This window comes from Rhipicephalus sanguineus, chromosome 9, assembly GCF_013339695.2.
Source record: "Rhipicephalus sanguineus isolate Rsan-2018 chromosome 9, BIME_Rsan_1.4, whole genome shotgun sequence".
NCBI lineage: Eukaryota > Metazoa > Arthropoda > Arachnida > Ixodida > Ixodidae > Rhipicephalus > Rhipicephalus sanguineus.
This window is the reverse complement of record NC_051184.2, coordinates 88753940-88769320: the sequence shown is the minus strand read 5'-3', so window position 1 is coordinate 88769320 and position 15381 is coordinate 88753940. Positions and strand designations below refer to the sequence as shown.

At 45.9% G+C, this 15381-nt stretch overlaps 1 protein-coding gene across 1 annotated transcript in view; it reads right to left on the bottom strand.

Annotated features, from left to right (window-relative positions):
• The window catches only part of LOC119405990 (uncharacterized), an 83243-nt gene that overhangs the window by 57304 nt on the left and 10558 nt on the right, over positions 1-15381 (bottom strand). Inside the window, exon 4 of the mRNA XM_049419484.1 lies at positions 14367-14438. Coding sequence (XP_049275441.1) covers positions 14367-14438 — 72 coding nt within the window. The remainder of the gene's footprint in view (positions 1-14366; positions 14439-15381) is intronic.

Below are 15381 nucleotides of genomic sequence, written 5' to 3'. Positions count from 1 at the left end.
GGTCTCGGCGGCATTTTGCCTCGCGGGGTGCAGCAATACCGCGCTGCATGTTGGTGAGGGGAGGGGGGGGGGCGCACATGGTCAGGATATGTTATCTGCTGGAAGCTTTGTCGCGAACAACGAAAAAGACACAGGCCTGCCATGCGCGTCCTGCGAAGTGAACGAAGAGCTCATCCACGTATTTGTACGAGAGCACCTGTTTGTAACACAAAGCTACGAGGAAGTCCCAAGAAAAGCTTCGCCTTGTCACCAAAAAATTTGTGCTGGTCCGTGGATTAAACCCGCACTAGGGGAAGCTCTTTTTTTCTGAGAAAAGCTTAAGGAATCTTTCGTATCGTTGTGCTGCAAACTGATGCCTGTCAAGTTTCTCAATCCCACACAGCTGCACCGAACGAGACAAAAACGAAGTAAAATGTGTACTACGAAAACATTTTTCGGCTCATGCTACGTCCCCCACGTCACTTTTCGAAGCGAAGTCTTCGAATCAAGGAGAAAGAACCATTCGCTGAGATGTCGCAGCAAGGCACGTTGTGGTCCCAAGAGACACCTCAGCGCAAGGCAGCCCCGCGCTTCACCGAGGACGAAAAAAGTGTGCTGATCGATCTTGTGAGGCAGTTCAGGCACATTATCGAGTGGGAAAAAACTGATGTTGCGTTAGTGGCGAAACAAAATGAAACGTGGAAGGAAATAGCCAAGCGCTACAACGCCAACCACGGGATTACCAGGCGCCACAACCTGCAGCTCAGGAAATGCTGGAATAATCTCAAGCGGAAATGGAAAGAGGAAGCTGCAAGAGAAAAGCGGGAGCGCCACAAAACTGGTAAGAACATTTTTTTTTGCATGACTGGTTCACTTGAGCTATTATTCTTGTGACCTTCCACATGTTTTGTATTCGGGAGATTAGTGATTCGTGAGCGTAAATACACCGGGGCTATTAATGCGCACGTGTGTGCAGTCGACACATCCTGTAACGCCAGGGAATTCGGCCACTTTATAAAAGTCCCGCATAACTTTAGGAAATCTCGCCGGCTGCAGGAAGCGCATGCACCAGCATCGAGTACAAGTGCTTTGCGATGAGTAGGGTCACTTTTCCGACTGCGCGGCACACTGTCGACTGCGGAATGCGGACGAGATCCCCGGTGACTGTCTGGAATGTGCCAGCGCCGTAAAACCTGAGCGCCATCAGTAGATGCAACATGGGAGGCACAGGCTGTCCTCGGTTGTCCCCGCTTTCTTGGAGCGGCAACATAGCCAGAAGCTGCCGCACGGCGTTCTTGGTGAACCTGTAGCGAGCGTGGAAATGTTCCTCGTCGTACAACTCCATCGGATTTCCTCGGTCACGTAAGGCGGGTCGCGGAATCTTCGGAAGGCAATGTACCTCCGAAAATGCTACGTCCATAGCGTGGCAAGCAAATTCAAAAGCGGACAACCTCCGCGCGACGTCCATTCGAGAGGCGGCCATGTTGGAATAACGCATCAAGACTGTTTCAAGCTAGCCCCGCAGCAGACTTGAAACTCGTCCTGACTTCGACCGAGCCAAGTCGCCCGCAAGTCGTCCGCAAGTTCGAGAACGATTTATGGCGAGCGGCAAAGCTGTCTTGAGTCAAGTACGAGTCAAGTACGAGACAAGTAACATCTCTGCATTCGGGGGTTATTCTGCCTAACGTGCAAGTATGGTATGTCGAAGGCGACACTGCCCTATTGGCACTCTGCACACGCTGGCCGCTTATGACGACAAGCATGCGCCGTTCGAGGACAACGCACGTTACGTTAAGCGCAGGTTTGACGAAACTGTGCGCCTGCTGTCAGGCAATCATTAACTTCGTGCTATTGCACTGATATCTGCACAACGACGTGTGAGGCAAACATTAAAAGTTCGACTGTCAAGGAGCATACCTGCGATACATTAGTGGTGCAGGCTCTTTTCACATTCTGTCAAGGAGCATGTCGGACACGTGCATTGTATCTTGCCGTAAACAAAAAGAGAGAGAAAAGAAAGATAGGTTATGTAGTCGAAATTTCTGCAGCAGATAATGATGGCTCCTGAACGTGACTATTTTCTTGCCCAACCAATTGACTCCAAGTATAGCGACATTAAATGTGGTCTTAATTGTAGCCGATTAACGGGAGTGTTTAGGCGAGTTGGTAGTTCATCGTGAAAATAATTTCAACAGTACGGGAGAGCTGACATAGACAGGCGCTGACTTTCAATTGATTTTTTTATTCAGAAAAGACACATATCAAACATACAGTTAAACTGAGGTAATCTACCAAAACAAAAATGTGCTCACTAAAGAAATTGTAGAGGCGGCCCACATTGCACGTTTGGGGAGGAATGCATTAGCATGCGTTCCACTGACTTGCGCAAAAAAAGAAGTGGATTATCTTTCGCATGCTCTCGCAAGATAAGGTTGTCAGGACTTTATTTTTACTTATTTCTTCATCGTAAGATAAAGTTGTCTGTACTGTATCTTTATTTATTTCCTTCCTTGTTAGCGATCATGCGCGGTAATAGTCACATGTTGTTTTGGGCTGCGCAATCTTTCATTACATATGTGTGTCTTTCCTGAATAAAAAATAAGTTAAATGTGAGCGCTTGTCCGAGTCAGCTCTGTTTTCATGCATTCCTGTTTATTCCCGGGCTGTTGAAATTTTCTTTAAATATAAAATAACTCTTACGGTGTAAACTCAAACGAACTAAACTGGGCAAAAAATCGCCGTTTACGTCGGTGGGTGATTTTTCCAATCTCACAACCTTCCATGTACATACGTCTGAACACGTGCGTAATTACTTGGAACATGTGTGTAATTCGAACTTTGTGAGTTCGCATCGCACCGACGGAAAGGGTAATTTTTCGGCCGCTTTACTTCACTCCACTTAGCATCATAGTTATTACGCTACAGTTAAAGACATTTATTAGCCCCTATGCTTTTTATGGCATAATTGTCTTTTGGATTCACATGGTTGTGCCTAACATAGAAACGAGCCCCTCGAAAAGTTCCCCTAGTTTCTTTCAAACTTCTTGCATGTATTACAGCCAATTTTTACATGACTAGTGTTCTGCGCATGTTTGCTGTGCGTAAAAACTGCAAGTGAGAAACACAACGAATAGATGAAAAAATTCGGCAGATGCCACGACTTGTGGGAATGGGATTCGTGCGAAGCAATGTGTGAGCAGTTCTATGTTGCATTTTTTTCGCTTTGAGCCAAGCATTAGAACGTGGATCGATGAAAAATCCGTAAACAGGGGGTGGGCGCTCGAGCCGACGTTTCGACAAGTGGACTTGTCTTCTTCAAGGCTGGAACTGATTTTCTTAGCTATCGTGTCCTCTCTAGAGTGGGGGTGGGAGAGGGGGGGAGAGGCCGCCTTGACGAACCCCCCCACTTTTAGCGGCGAAGCTCCTCTTAGTCTAACCTTGTCACGCCTCCGTTGTCCGGCGTAACCACCTTTGCAAACTGCCCACTCCTTCGTCTTTGCAAACATCCCACTACGACCCACCACCGGTCCTTTGCAAACTGCCCACTATGTCGTCTTTGCAAACATCCCACTACGATCCATCACCGATCCATTACTTCACCGACCATAAAGCCGTTATAATGAAGGGCGAACGGAAGCCACCTTTGCAAACTGCCCACTACATCGTCTTTGCAAAAATCCCACTACGACCCATCACCGATCCATCAATTCACCGACCATAAAGCCGTTATAATGAAGGGGGAACGGAAGCCACGGCTAGCTGCCACTTACGATTAATAAAATTCCATCCAGATACCGAAACCATCTAGATACCAAAACACTTCCTCCCTCACGTGGGTTGTTCTGACCGCTCAGAAGCCCAAGTCGGTCCCCATCATCAGGGAATCCTCAGCCGTCTGGCCCGGTCGGCGGCGGGTCAGACGACTCGGGATTCTGCTGCCCATATAGGCCGGTCATGTTTTTCTCTTCGGTTACGTTTGGTAAAATGGACCGGGCTCCGTCCGTAGACCAACTTGTATGGCATCATCTGCGTCGTTTCTTGTACGGCCGTGTTGCACGCGATTGTCACGTACGGAAGGATGGCGTCCCACATATTGTGTTCGACGTCGACGTAGTCATGTCGAACCAAGTCATGTGATGCCAACTTTCGTAACCTTTTTCTCAGTGTGTACTTTGAACTGAAATTTTGTATAATAGTTCACAACGTATACATCTGTGCAACGAACTAGAATAAAAGAAATTGAGGGAACATTTTTAAATTCACAGCTAATTTTGCAAACAGGTTCAGTCTAAATTGGCTCTTTCACCCCGGTCTTCTTGCTTTTTTTACATTACTTCCTTCATATTTGCTGCATATTATTTATCCTAGTTCATTCCATAGCTCTAACCTTTAGTTACACAAATGCCAAAGCTTTACTGAATTAAGCCAACCATTAGTTACTTATCACGGCTGGCGTGACTACCACTTTTAAGGATATTTTTGAAAAATATCACCTCCCAAAAAATAAATAATCAATATTTTGCCCTATAAATGGCTCGGTAAGTGAAATAAGACAAGCTTCTTTTGAAGAAAAAGTTATTTCAACGCTGGATGCTCCTGAATATGTTTTTGTGGCCGAACACCTTAATCACCAAACAGACCTATTTCCTTTTCTCATGCCAAGGATCGACGGAATAATGGAGGAAACAGGAGGTTGCAAAGACTTTTCCCGAATAGATATTTGCAAAGAATTTTGGCAAGTACCACTTGAACAGGAATATAAGATCTACACGGCCTTTGTCACTCCCTTTGACGTATATGAGTACAGTCGCTCACCTTTCGTGTGGAAGAAGAGTGCTGCCTGGTTTCAAAAGATGACGAATGGCGTTCTGAAACCCTTTCTTGTAGTATTTGTAACGTCCATTTCGACGATATCTTAGTCAATTCCAAAGACAAAACTTCACACGCTGAGCATTTGACTGCTGTTTTGATCGCACTGAGCAAAGCTAAACTGAAAGTGACTTTTCAAAAAAGTGAGTTCTTTAAAGCAAAATTACATTTCTTGAACGCTTCCTGGGCGGATTTACTAAAAGTACCAAGGAAGATTCTGTGAAGCGTGTACGACAAATGAAGAAGCCAGCTATTGCACACGTGCTCAGAGGGTTCCTTTGGCTTGCAGGATATTTTAGAAACTTCATGAAGTGCTTTGCGGCCCGATCGAAACCACTGAATAACTTACTTCAGCGGAATGCAGATATTATTTGGACTGATGAGTGTCAAGAGGCCTACAACGACTTACTCTGAGCCACATCATCAGACCCGGTCCTTACGCTCCCCGATTTCACTCTTCCCTTCGAACTCATGACAGATGCTTCCAACTTCGACGCAGGTGCTGCTGTTCTGTATCAGCGAAAACACGAAAGAGGAGCCCAAGTTATTGGGTACTTCTCATATACATTTACGAAGGCACAGCAGAACTAGAGCACAACATAGGAGACATTGGTTGTTGTGCTAGCAATGAGGTATTTTCGCTCCTACATCGAAGGTACAAAATTCAAGCTATTCACTGAACATCAGGCGCTTACCCATTTGCTGAACATTCATCAACCAAACTGGAGAATTGCCCGCTGTATCAGTGAAATTCAACAGTTTGACTTTGAAGTCGCACACAGAAGCGGATAGAAATTATGAGATGCTGATGCCTTTTCTCGGTTTCCAGTAATCAGCGGCTGTGGGAAAAAGGAAATTCTGAACTTGCTCAAAATAAGGGAAGGTACAGAAAAAATGATGCCCACAGAAGGAAAGTTTCGTGTTCCTTCCGGTTACGTTGGTACGAAAGGTCCTTGAGGAGGACACGACGGGTTTGGCAAACCTACCGCAAATTAGGAAGATTTATATGGCCAGGAATGAAGAAGGATGTTGGTGATTGCATCAGCTCCTGTCATGAGTGCCAACTCAGTAAGGCCAAATACAAGCAGAAAAGGGACGCTGACATTTCTGCTTCATGAAAATGTTCAATTTGAGACAGTGCATGTTCACTTTGCCGAGCTAAAGAAAAAAAAAAGCGAAATTGTCCCGCGTTACCTAAAAACCTTCTCTCCAGCGAAGCCGAATGGGAGGGAGGCCACCAGAAGCATGGTACTCCGAAAGCAAGCCTAGGCTTTCCAGAGGGCCCAGGAAAGGGCGGTGCGTCACGGCGTTCTGTCCTCTACGTGGCCGCGGCCAGCGGCTACAATGGCCTCCCGTTAGGGGGTCCTGTCAGTAACTCCTCAGTATCCAATAAAGTTCGTTGTCTGTCTGTCTGTCTGTCTGTCTGTCTGTCTGTCTGTCTGTCTGTCTGTCTGTCTGTCTGTGTGGAAAACTCAGTCTTTTTAGTGTGCATTCACGAATGCTCAAGGATAATAGCTGCCAAGCCAGGAAGGGAGAATGCACAAACTGTCAGAGCGCTGCTTAATAGAGACATGTTTAAGGGAGTGAAATGCGTAGTGACTGACAATGGGTTTGCGTTCAGAAGCCAGGAACTTGCAAAGTGGGCACAAGAAAAGAAGATCACTGAAGTTTACAGCCCCATACCACCCGTCAGCCAATGGGCTCGCAGAACAGGTCATACGAGACATAAAGCAGGATATAAGTATGTACACGGGATTCCCATGAGGGTGGAAACGTTGCCAATAAGCAGCAGTGTAGCATCACAATAGATCCCCCAAAGTGCTTTCGGATGCAGTCATCAGTATGCTGCCTTCGGTGAGCAGGCGTATAGGGCTGACGCGCTGGAGTTTTGAGTACTGTGGCGGAGCCTGGTGGCGTGCGCCGAAGTTGCTTGGGTAGTCAAAAATGGACGCCGACCGGCGAGTTACGCAGTTCTCAGTTGCTTTAAGCGTTTTACTTAATTTTGCGCCTAGTTTTCAGGCTCAAAAAGTGCTTAAAACGTACGCAGGAACTTGTCCGCTATGCCTGCAGAGTCTGACATGTTTGACGAGCGATCCCTGCTTGAACAAACCGTGCCGAAAGCAGGTGGTCTGGGCGACGGCTCTGAGCAGCACGCGGTCCCGAAGCGCGGTCGCCGCCGTTATTGTTGCGTGGTTAATTGCCTCGAACATGGGGGTAAGGATCCTAATGTGCGGTTTTACTGGTTCCCCTGAAAGCCGTACGAAGTGGAGCGACGGAACCGCTGGATACGTGCCGTCCGACGCGTGAAGTGAGTACGCGAGCAAGACGTGGTTTGCAACGTAACGTGCTGATTACTTTTCGCACGCGCGTGCACGCGTTTATATATGTATATATTCCCTGTGCGCAGTCCAGACGGCACGCCGTGGCTGCCGACGGCAATCACGAGGATATGCAGCCGGCATTTCGTGCGAAACGAGACAGCCGGCTGCTTCCAGCGGCCGGCTGTAAACATTGCGCGCCGTCGCTTCTCGACCGCCACCGCACGCTGACAGAATTTGGCGAATTCCCTAGAAGCAAATGTTGAAAATTACGACCGTGCATGGGGGGGAGTGTGTTTGCGACTGAATGCGGCAGAAAACGGCACACGACGCGAATGCGCTCATTCGGGCCACCGACGGCTAGCCTTCGTCACTGCACCTTTCTTGATTCCGTTTCATCGTCTCATGCAAATCATGTCGGCTTTCTTAACAACAATCTTTTCGTTTATGCAGTGTCGTTAATCGCGCGAGCATGCCTCGTAAAACTTAACTCGAGTTCAACGTCGTATGAGATTCGCTGCACTTGCGAGTTGCAGCGCGCCGAAATGGTTCCTTCAATCTCCTGCACGTCGTAAACATACTTGACGTTGACGAGCTTCTTGCGTTTACGCAGATTGCTTGGCCTGAAGAACTCAGCCACGCCAGAAATTGGCCGAGATCCAAAGCGCAGCACAACCGACAGCGGCGGCTCCATTGCGCATCTGAGCTTAGCGCTGCATGCGGCCGCTTGTCTGACTACTCGAAACCAAAGAACTTGTCATAGGGGGTGCTTTTTGGCACCGTTTTCACAGCGCCGCCTGGGCAGCCAGTCAGGCCTATCTGCCTGCAGACGACACACTGCGTATCAAGGGAAAAAACTTCACTTTGAGGAGACCAAGAAGAATGCAGAGACCCAAAGAAGACACATGGAGTCGCTTAAACGAACATTTGACAAGCGCCATGACAACAGGGTGTCCGATATTAATTTAGGCGATCTTGTTTTCATATGGAAAGGCTAGTGCAGTTACAGTACAAAACTTCCGAGACCATTTAAAGTGACTAAAACGGCTACAAAAGACGGAATGCTTAAGACCCAAGGCTACATGACGGAACATGGTGTCATGGAAATAGCAGCCATCAGCAATGTGATTCCGTACCTATATCCAGCGGAGGGACAAACCAAATTCAGGGAGAGTGTAGTCACCCAAAGACGATGAAGAACTGCTTTGGCGGGGAACTGGTGGAAGAAGAAGAAGAAACACTTTGTTGTGATCACTATTGGAACGTTACAATTGATAATCATAGAGTCAATAATTCGGTCATAGTCGGCAACAGAAAATGTATTCATTTTCATAAAGGATGTACCATAACTGAAATGTGATTATTAGTCAGGCTGTATTGGGGGATTGCAGAAAAATTTGGAAAAGCTCGACTTCTTTACATACAATGCACATGTAAATCTTAATACATGGGGCCAGGGAGTCGAACACATAGGCCGCCTGTATACTGTGGGCAATACCGCGAATGGATGTGTTGCCGTTAAAACAGGATTACTGTAGTTGGTACTCATCTCGCGTATGAAAGAAAACGAAATGGGTGTCGTTAGGAATGATTAGTATTAACTATTCGTTGCGCTCTTTATTGAACTTTAGTCTGCTCTATTGCGTGCCAGGTCGTCCGTCATATACTCCGTGACACAGTTATTCCGTCATATATTTAAATATTACTTGGGTGGCCGTTGAAGTAACCTATAAAAGTGATTCGGGCCCAAGAAAGTACAGGGGTGGTCGAAAGACCCCAGGCCGCAACGCCCGGCCGCGGAGCAGCAGCTCGCTACTATCGCGGCTCTGCCATCGCAATCACGCCTTGGCGCACGCTGGCGTCCAGCGTTTGCGAGGAGGGGGGGGGGGGGGTGTATCCTTTTCTCTTTTTTGCTCTCCTTCATAAGAAAGCTAGGTATAAACTACTACTGTGCAGCGCTGCTTATTCCACTCAGATGTTCCAAGTAGCCTCAACACAAGCTCATCTGAATACATTTCGGGCTCCGACCATGCTCGTATGTAGCGAACTGGCCTGCGCAGACGGCTGATAGATCCACCACAGTGCCAATGGAAAGTTAAACGCATGATATTGTTTTTCCAGGAAGCAGAAAACCACGGTAATACATATGGTGTCTAGCTAAATGTGGCCGCAATCATGATGCGCCAGTTTTCCGGAAAGTGCTGCCTCGCTACACGCTGCACAGTAGTAAAACATCGAAGAGCGGAGAGTGAGGGAACATGATGCGCCAAGTTTATACGTCGCTTTCTTATCAAAGAGAGCAAGAAAGGGAGAGGGATGCACCCCCCTCCCCCCGCCCTTCACGCGCACGCTCGACGCCAGCGTGCGACAAGACGTGGTTGCGATGACAGCGCCCCGATAGCAGCGAGCTGCTGCTCCTCGGCCGGCGTTGCGGCCCTGGGAACTTTTGACCACCCCTGTACCTTATGGAATGCTACATAAAGTTACAGGAAAACTGGAAATACCGTGAATTTATTCAACCCTTTTTATAATTAGCATGAGAAATATTACCTGAGAAAAAGTTGTTGCGAGAGATTTAACAGCAAACCTCCATGTCTGAGAAGACGGTGTCAACGGGTATGTTTCCTGCAGTTTTAGTATGAAGGTCAGGAAGAAGAGGCCAAGTTGACAAGAATTTTTTATACCCAAGCAGACACTTATTGGAAAAGTTGGGAAAGTCAGCAGAAATTGAGGCAAGTGACCGGATGATCACCACATCAAGCATCATTTTGAAGACAAACAGTTAGATAAATTGCTGGCTCTAAACTGAGGGCTTTCTTAGGAACTGTAGCAACTGTACATGTCTATATTCCAGTTGCAAAGAAAGGCGTGGTGACTAAGTACAAGGAAACCCTGACGCTATATGACCGCGCCTGCACGTTTTACGAGAAACGGTCACAAGGCTCTACACCACTGCAACCGCATTCCAGCCTCATTATTCGCGTGCCTCATGCTCACGATTGAGATTGCTTCATAGCCCAAAAATCTGCGCATGGAGCGTCATAGCCAAAATGCCGTACTCTCACACGCGACGTCCCAGGTGCGCTATGCGCGGTACTGAAATTGCCAGTTTTTTTTCAGGGAGGCTGCATATGGCCTGGTGAAACCAATATTTGTCTGTCCTATGTGCGCGAAAACTCCTAGCGGGTATGCGCCACAGCAATTGGGCCATCCCCACTACTCCCCACTGGTCCACTAGAAACGAATGGAACACACGGGCGACAACATGGTCGCGTATGTCTCGCGTATACAGAGTTGTGCTAAATATGTGCCAGAAAATATTCAAAAATAAGGGAAACGGAACATGTGTTTCCCAAGAAGGGCTCTCATTCTTTTATTTCACCCGACCGCCGGTCGCGATGAAATAAAAAGTTTGTTACTGTATTTCATTTATTTATTGCCGTCATTCACGCCTCCCGCTATGTTAAGATGTCAGCCGCTGCAGAAATGATTCTAAAGGCAGTGAGCAAAGATTCAACTTCGGTTATCTTTGAGGTTTTTCGGGCATATGTCTTGAACCAGCCTTTATTAAGACAAAGGAACGAAACTTAGGCCCGCAAATGTATTTCCACATATAATATTTGCCCTAGTAGAGATGAAATTTTCAACGCAGTACAAATAATGAAATAAAATGCCCTCATTGCACCTAATGTCAAAGTAACGTCGATGTATAATGAAACGTTGAATTCTGCGGACTTCAGGAAGGCGAAATTTTTCATTGAAGAATATCACGGCACTTAGTGACATTCACTGGCACGAATATTTCGCAAATGCGTGTTTCCGCATGTTATAGACCGGTTCGTGCAAAGCGTACACACTGCAGTGCAAAAAGGGCAACTTTATTGTATCCTGTTCTTTGCAGTCAGCATAGGCTCATGATACCAACACAGATAGCTTTTGGACTGATGCAGCTCTGTTTGAAAACAGGGTAAGTGAAAGCCCCACATAAAGCCCAGAACACTTTGTCACAATCGTACGTTTTCCCAGTCATTGACTGCCAGGTGTGTTGCTCACAATCGCCTTCTGCAAAAAAAAAACAATATAGAATTTATGCCTAATTTTTAAACTACTTTGAAGGGTCATTTACGCTATTCATAATTTTGATGGGTTGTTGCCTAACTTCTTTGAAGCCGCCTGTTATTTGCTGCGAATGTGGGAAAGAAACCGAAATAAAACCAACAAAATTTAACACGGCCGCCCGTATAGCTCGCAATCAAGAAAAATTTAATGTTTTAATTCAACGGATATGAAGACATACCCCTGTTAATAGTTCGTTATATGATTATGCACCGTCAATCCTGACGGTACTAGAAACTTCCTGCAGTGCTAGCGACAAAAAAAAATGAATTCGGTGCGAATGACACATTTCGTGAATTTCTGCTCGTGTATCGTTCTGTCCGCCGTTGCCGCTATAGCCTGTGCAAGATAGCTAGGAGAAAGCTGGTTGGGATAAAGAGTCTGTGTCTTAGCAAGCCATATTTGTGGCCTAAGCATATGTTCATCTTGCGGGAGTGTATTCATCTGCTTGAACTATAATAGTAGTTGAGCTTACATCTATAAGAAGCACCATGCCAGTTTAACTGGTAAGATGTCGTGCTACGTAAACAAGATGACTCGGGTTTGGTTCCCGGCAAAGGCGGCGGCAGTTCGATGTGAGAAAATCCAAAAACACCAGTGCAATTATATACAGATTGTTTCAACAAATGTGTGCGAAAGTCACTAAAAGTAAGGAAAATGAGATAATTGCTTGTTCTCTTCACAAGTATTTTTTTTTTCGGTAGTGGCAGGCATCTTAAGATGGTCAAAGACGTCATTGAGTATAGCAATTAAGAAAGTTAACTTAATAAATTTTTATTAGTGGAGGTAGGCGGTTATGTAAAACAGGAGAATTGAAGTTCGTCATGCAAAGAACCCACCGGTGGCTTTAGATATCGAAATTGCGGCCTCTGGTCATTATTGTGGCGTAACAAATTCAACCAAATTGAGCTGCAAAAGCGAAACCGAAACGCGGAAGATCGCAACTGTCAAATTCTTCTGAATTTGACATTTGAATTTGACAGCGTCCTTGTATCAACCATCAATCGACTTCGTTGTGTGGTTGTGTGGGCTGCGCTTGCGATTATAGTGCACATGGCGCACATACATCAACAAACCTGGTAAAACTATACCTCTGTAATCGTTGTCTTCATCAGTTAGGTCCATCTGGTCGTCCGTTTGTCGCGCTCACCGGTGCTTCGGCTTCCGTTTCGCCGTCGGAATTCGTTGAATGATTTTTAGATTCCGGGCGGTGGAATCAAAATCTTGCTCTTTTGAGCAGATTCTTTGAAACACCGCCACATAATAATAGCAGACGCTCGGTGGCTCGCTACAGATACTGCCTTTACAGCGACGCTTGTACCTAATAGAAAATTTTATTCATCGCGTGAAGGCGAAGCAACCGTCTGAACATTCAAAAGCGCACGGTATGATAGAATTCGGCACGCGCATGAGAATAACGCTGCAATCTAGGGAATCGGGACAGACTGCTGCCTATGCGATTACGGCTGTATTGTTTCGGGATGAAACCGGCGTTAAGTTAAGCGCTCTTTACAAATTAAAATATTTAGGAGTTATCTTTCATGTCAAATTTATTTTCCAAGGGGAACCAAGGTGTGAATGTCATCGTTATGACTATTGCATCAAACATAAATATTTCCAATATATGTATCAGTGATTTTACTACACCCCTCCCCCCACCACCTTGTTTTTTCTTAAAGCATATCTTTGATTCGGAACGACTATTTTTGTTTCTAGGCGCGAACGGAAAATGTGTAATAGCGCCGGAAGAAGGGTAGTGTGTACGCCAAATAACAAATTACCCATAGCTTGTTTGGGAGGGCATACACTAACGAAGAAAGAAAGTACCGCGAATACGACCACCGCCCGCGCTTCAAAGCGTCAGGCATTGGGCGCAAGCATGGGAGGGATGCAGCAAGGCGGCGTTGGATGACACCGAACGGAAACCCATGGCGTGTTCTATTCCGGCGGCATGAAACAGCGCGCTTGAATTAACTTTCTCGCTATGTTTCGCATGATTTGCTACATCGATGGATGTCCATATACTTTGGCGAAGTGCCCTCCGGAGATGAAATTCTTCTTTTTCGCATTACGGCCGTGCTTCCAAGATCAGCGGCAGTGCTGAGGTATTATCACCTACGTACATGTGTACGTCGCATTAAGTAAGTGCTTCTGTACGTGCCCTACGAGGTGCGCCGGAGGGCACAACGAAACATGTTTGTGTATTTATTCAGCGATCGCGGAACAAAGGGCAAACTAGCGAATCGTCTCTGCAAATTAATAAGGTGGTCGCGAACACAGCCTTGGGCCCGTTCTCGACGCGAAATTAAGCGCTCGCCCTTCCTCGTGTGTGCGCTCAGTTAGGAGTTGATATGTTATAACTGGTGCTCATGCACTCGGCTTTACAACATTTTCCCACTACAGCGTTCCGCGAGTGGGTTTGGGCGGCTATATTTTGTAGGTTTTATTGTAAGTAGTCTGAACTGCCGCGTAGTTTCTCGACACGTGTTATGTATTCCTTTCTTTGATTTCTCCGTTCAGAAATCACACTTTCGCCCTACTGTAAAATAAAGTAACTGAAAGGAGAGCCTTACAGCTAAGGACACATAAAAAAATTAAAATGGCTACTCCTCCCAGCTACACTATTCTCAATTACCCCTCCCTAAAAACTTATATACACGCCCCTCCCATAATTTCAAACCATGGGGGTACCACTCATATATGCTTCCTGCGTCACACCAGTGAGCTGAATACTACTTTTCGCGAACGTCGAGGAAGAAATAGATTTAAATGTGACAACAACATTTGTCTGTTGATTTTAAAGGTGCAATGACAAACAATACATCATTAAATTTATTGCTAAGCTCGTGAATACTTCGCTGCTCCATTGCTGCTGTATAACATCTATTTTGTCGAATTCAGGGCAAAAGAGACGCATTTAGCAGAAATTAGAGGTATATAGCATTGAACGCAAAATGTTCGCATCATTACAAGCATTGCGACATAGAGATTCATTATATATATATATATATATATATATATTATATATATATATATATATATATATATATATAGGACAGCGAAAAAGACTTGTCTGTTTCTTACGTGGGCGCTCCAATATAAAGCATTTTTCGTTTGGTGACCAAAACAAGAGTCGATAAGGTTTCGCTTTGTGTTCTGTAATATAACAAGCATGTCATGCGCATCAACATCAAAAAAAGACGCAGCGACCATTCAACTAAACCAATCTTGACCCTGACTGGCCTCGTGTGGCACTAAATAAGGTAATTAGATACGGCCCAGATATGCTTCGCTTTGTTGATTCTAACAAAACTTGTTAAGAGTTTGTGTCGTTCGCACTCTCTCCACTAAGAGTAAGCAATGTTTCGTTAGCTTAAAAATAGACCTATTGATGGTTATTATCGTTTTTAAATCAACGAGACTCAAGACTTCATGCAAGACACCCTAAAAAGGCACAAAGATATTCACCGACAACATAATTGTGCTATCTGTAAATGAGTTTTCCTTTGCACATTTCCAAAACGGAATGGAATGCCTTAAGGAAGCTTGAAATGAAAAAACATAATGCGGAATGAGACAAATAAGACGAACTCTCTTTTGTTCGTGTTTTTTTTGTGGCACAATTGTACTGAATTGATGCAGCCCTCAATAACGGGAACTAATTTGTGCATCTATTTCACTTTGGCTGTCTGAGTCCTGGGCCTTCTGTATGTGCAGCCGTTACTATTGGGCGGCAAAGCGACGCCGTCGAGACTCCCTGGTCCCCGCACCCGCCTGTCGTGGCTGTTGCGGCCACCGTATAATCTGGAGACGTCAATCCTGGCCTTTCGCGAGGCTCCCCCAGCAGTGTGCGGAGCTCATGGGTTCAATTGCAGCCGTGCAGGGTAGTGGGACGTGCCTAATTCTTGTGGCGCCTGTGGATTTCCTGTGGTTTTATGCGGACACCTGTGGTTTTCTGCGGGCACCCAAGCTTTTACGGCCGACTTAAACACCTCCGTGAAATCAAGTAGATTGTCTCATCCGTACTGGATACATAACTGTTATGCACCTTCCTAAGAGTACCGCTACGAGCAAACTCATCCAGTTGGGGGTGCATAAC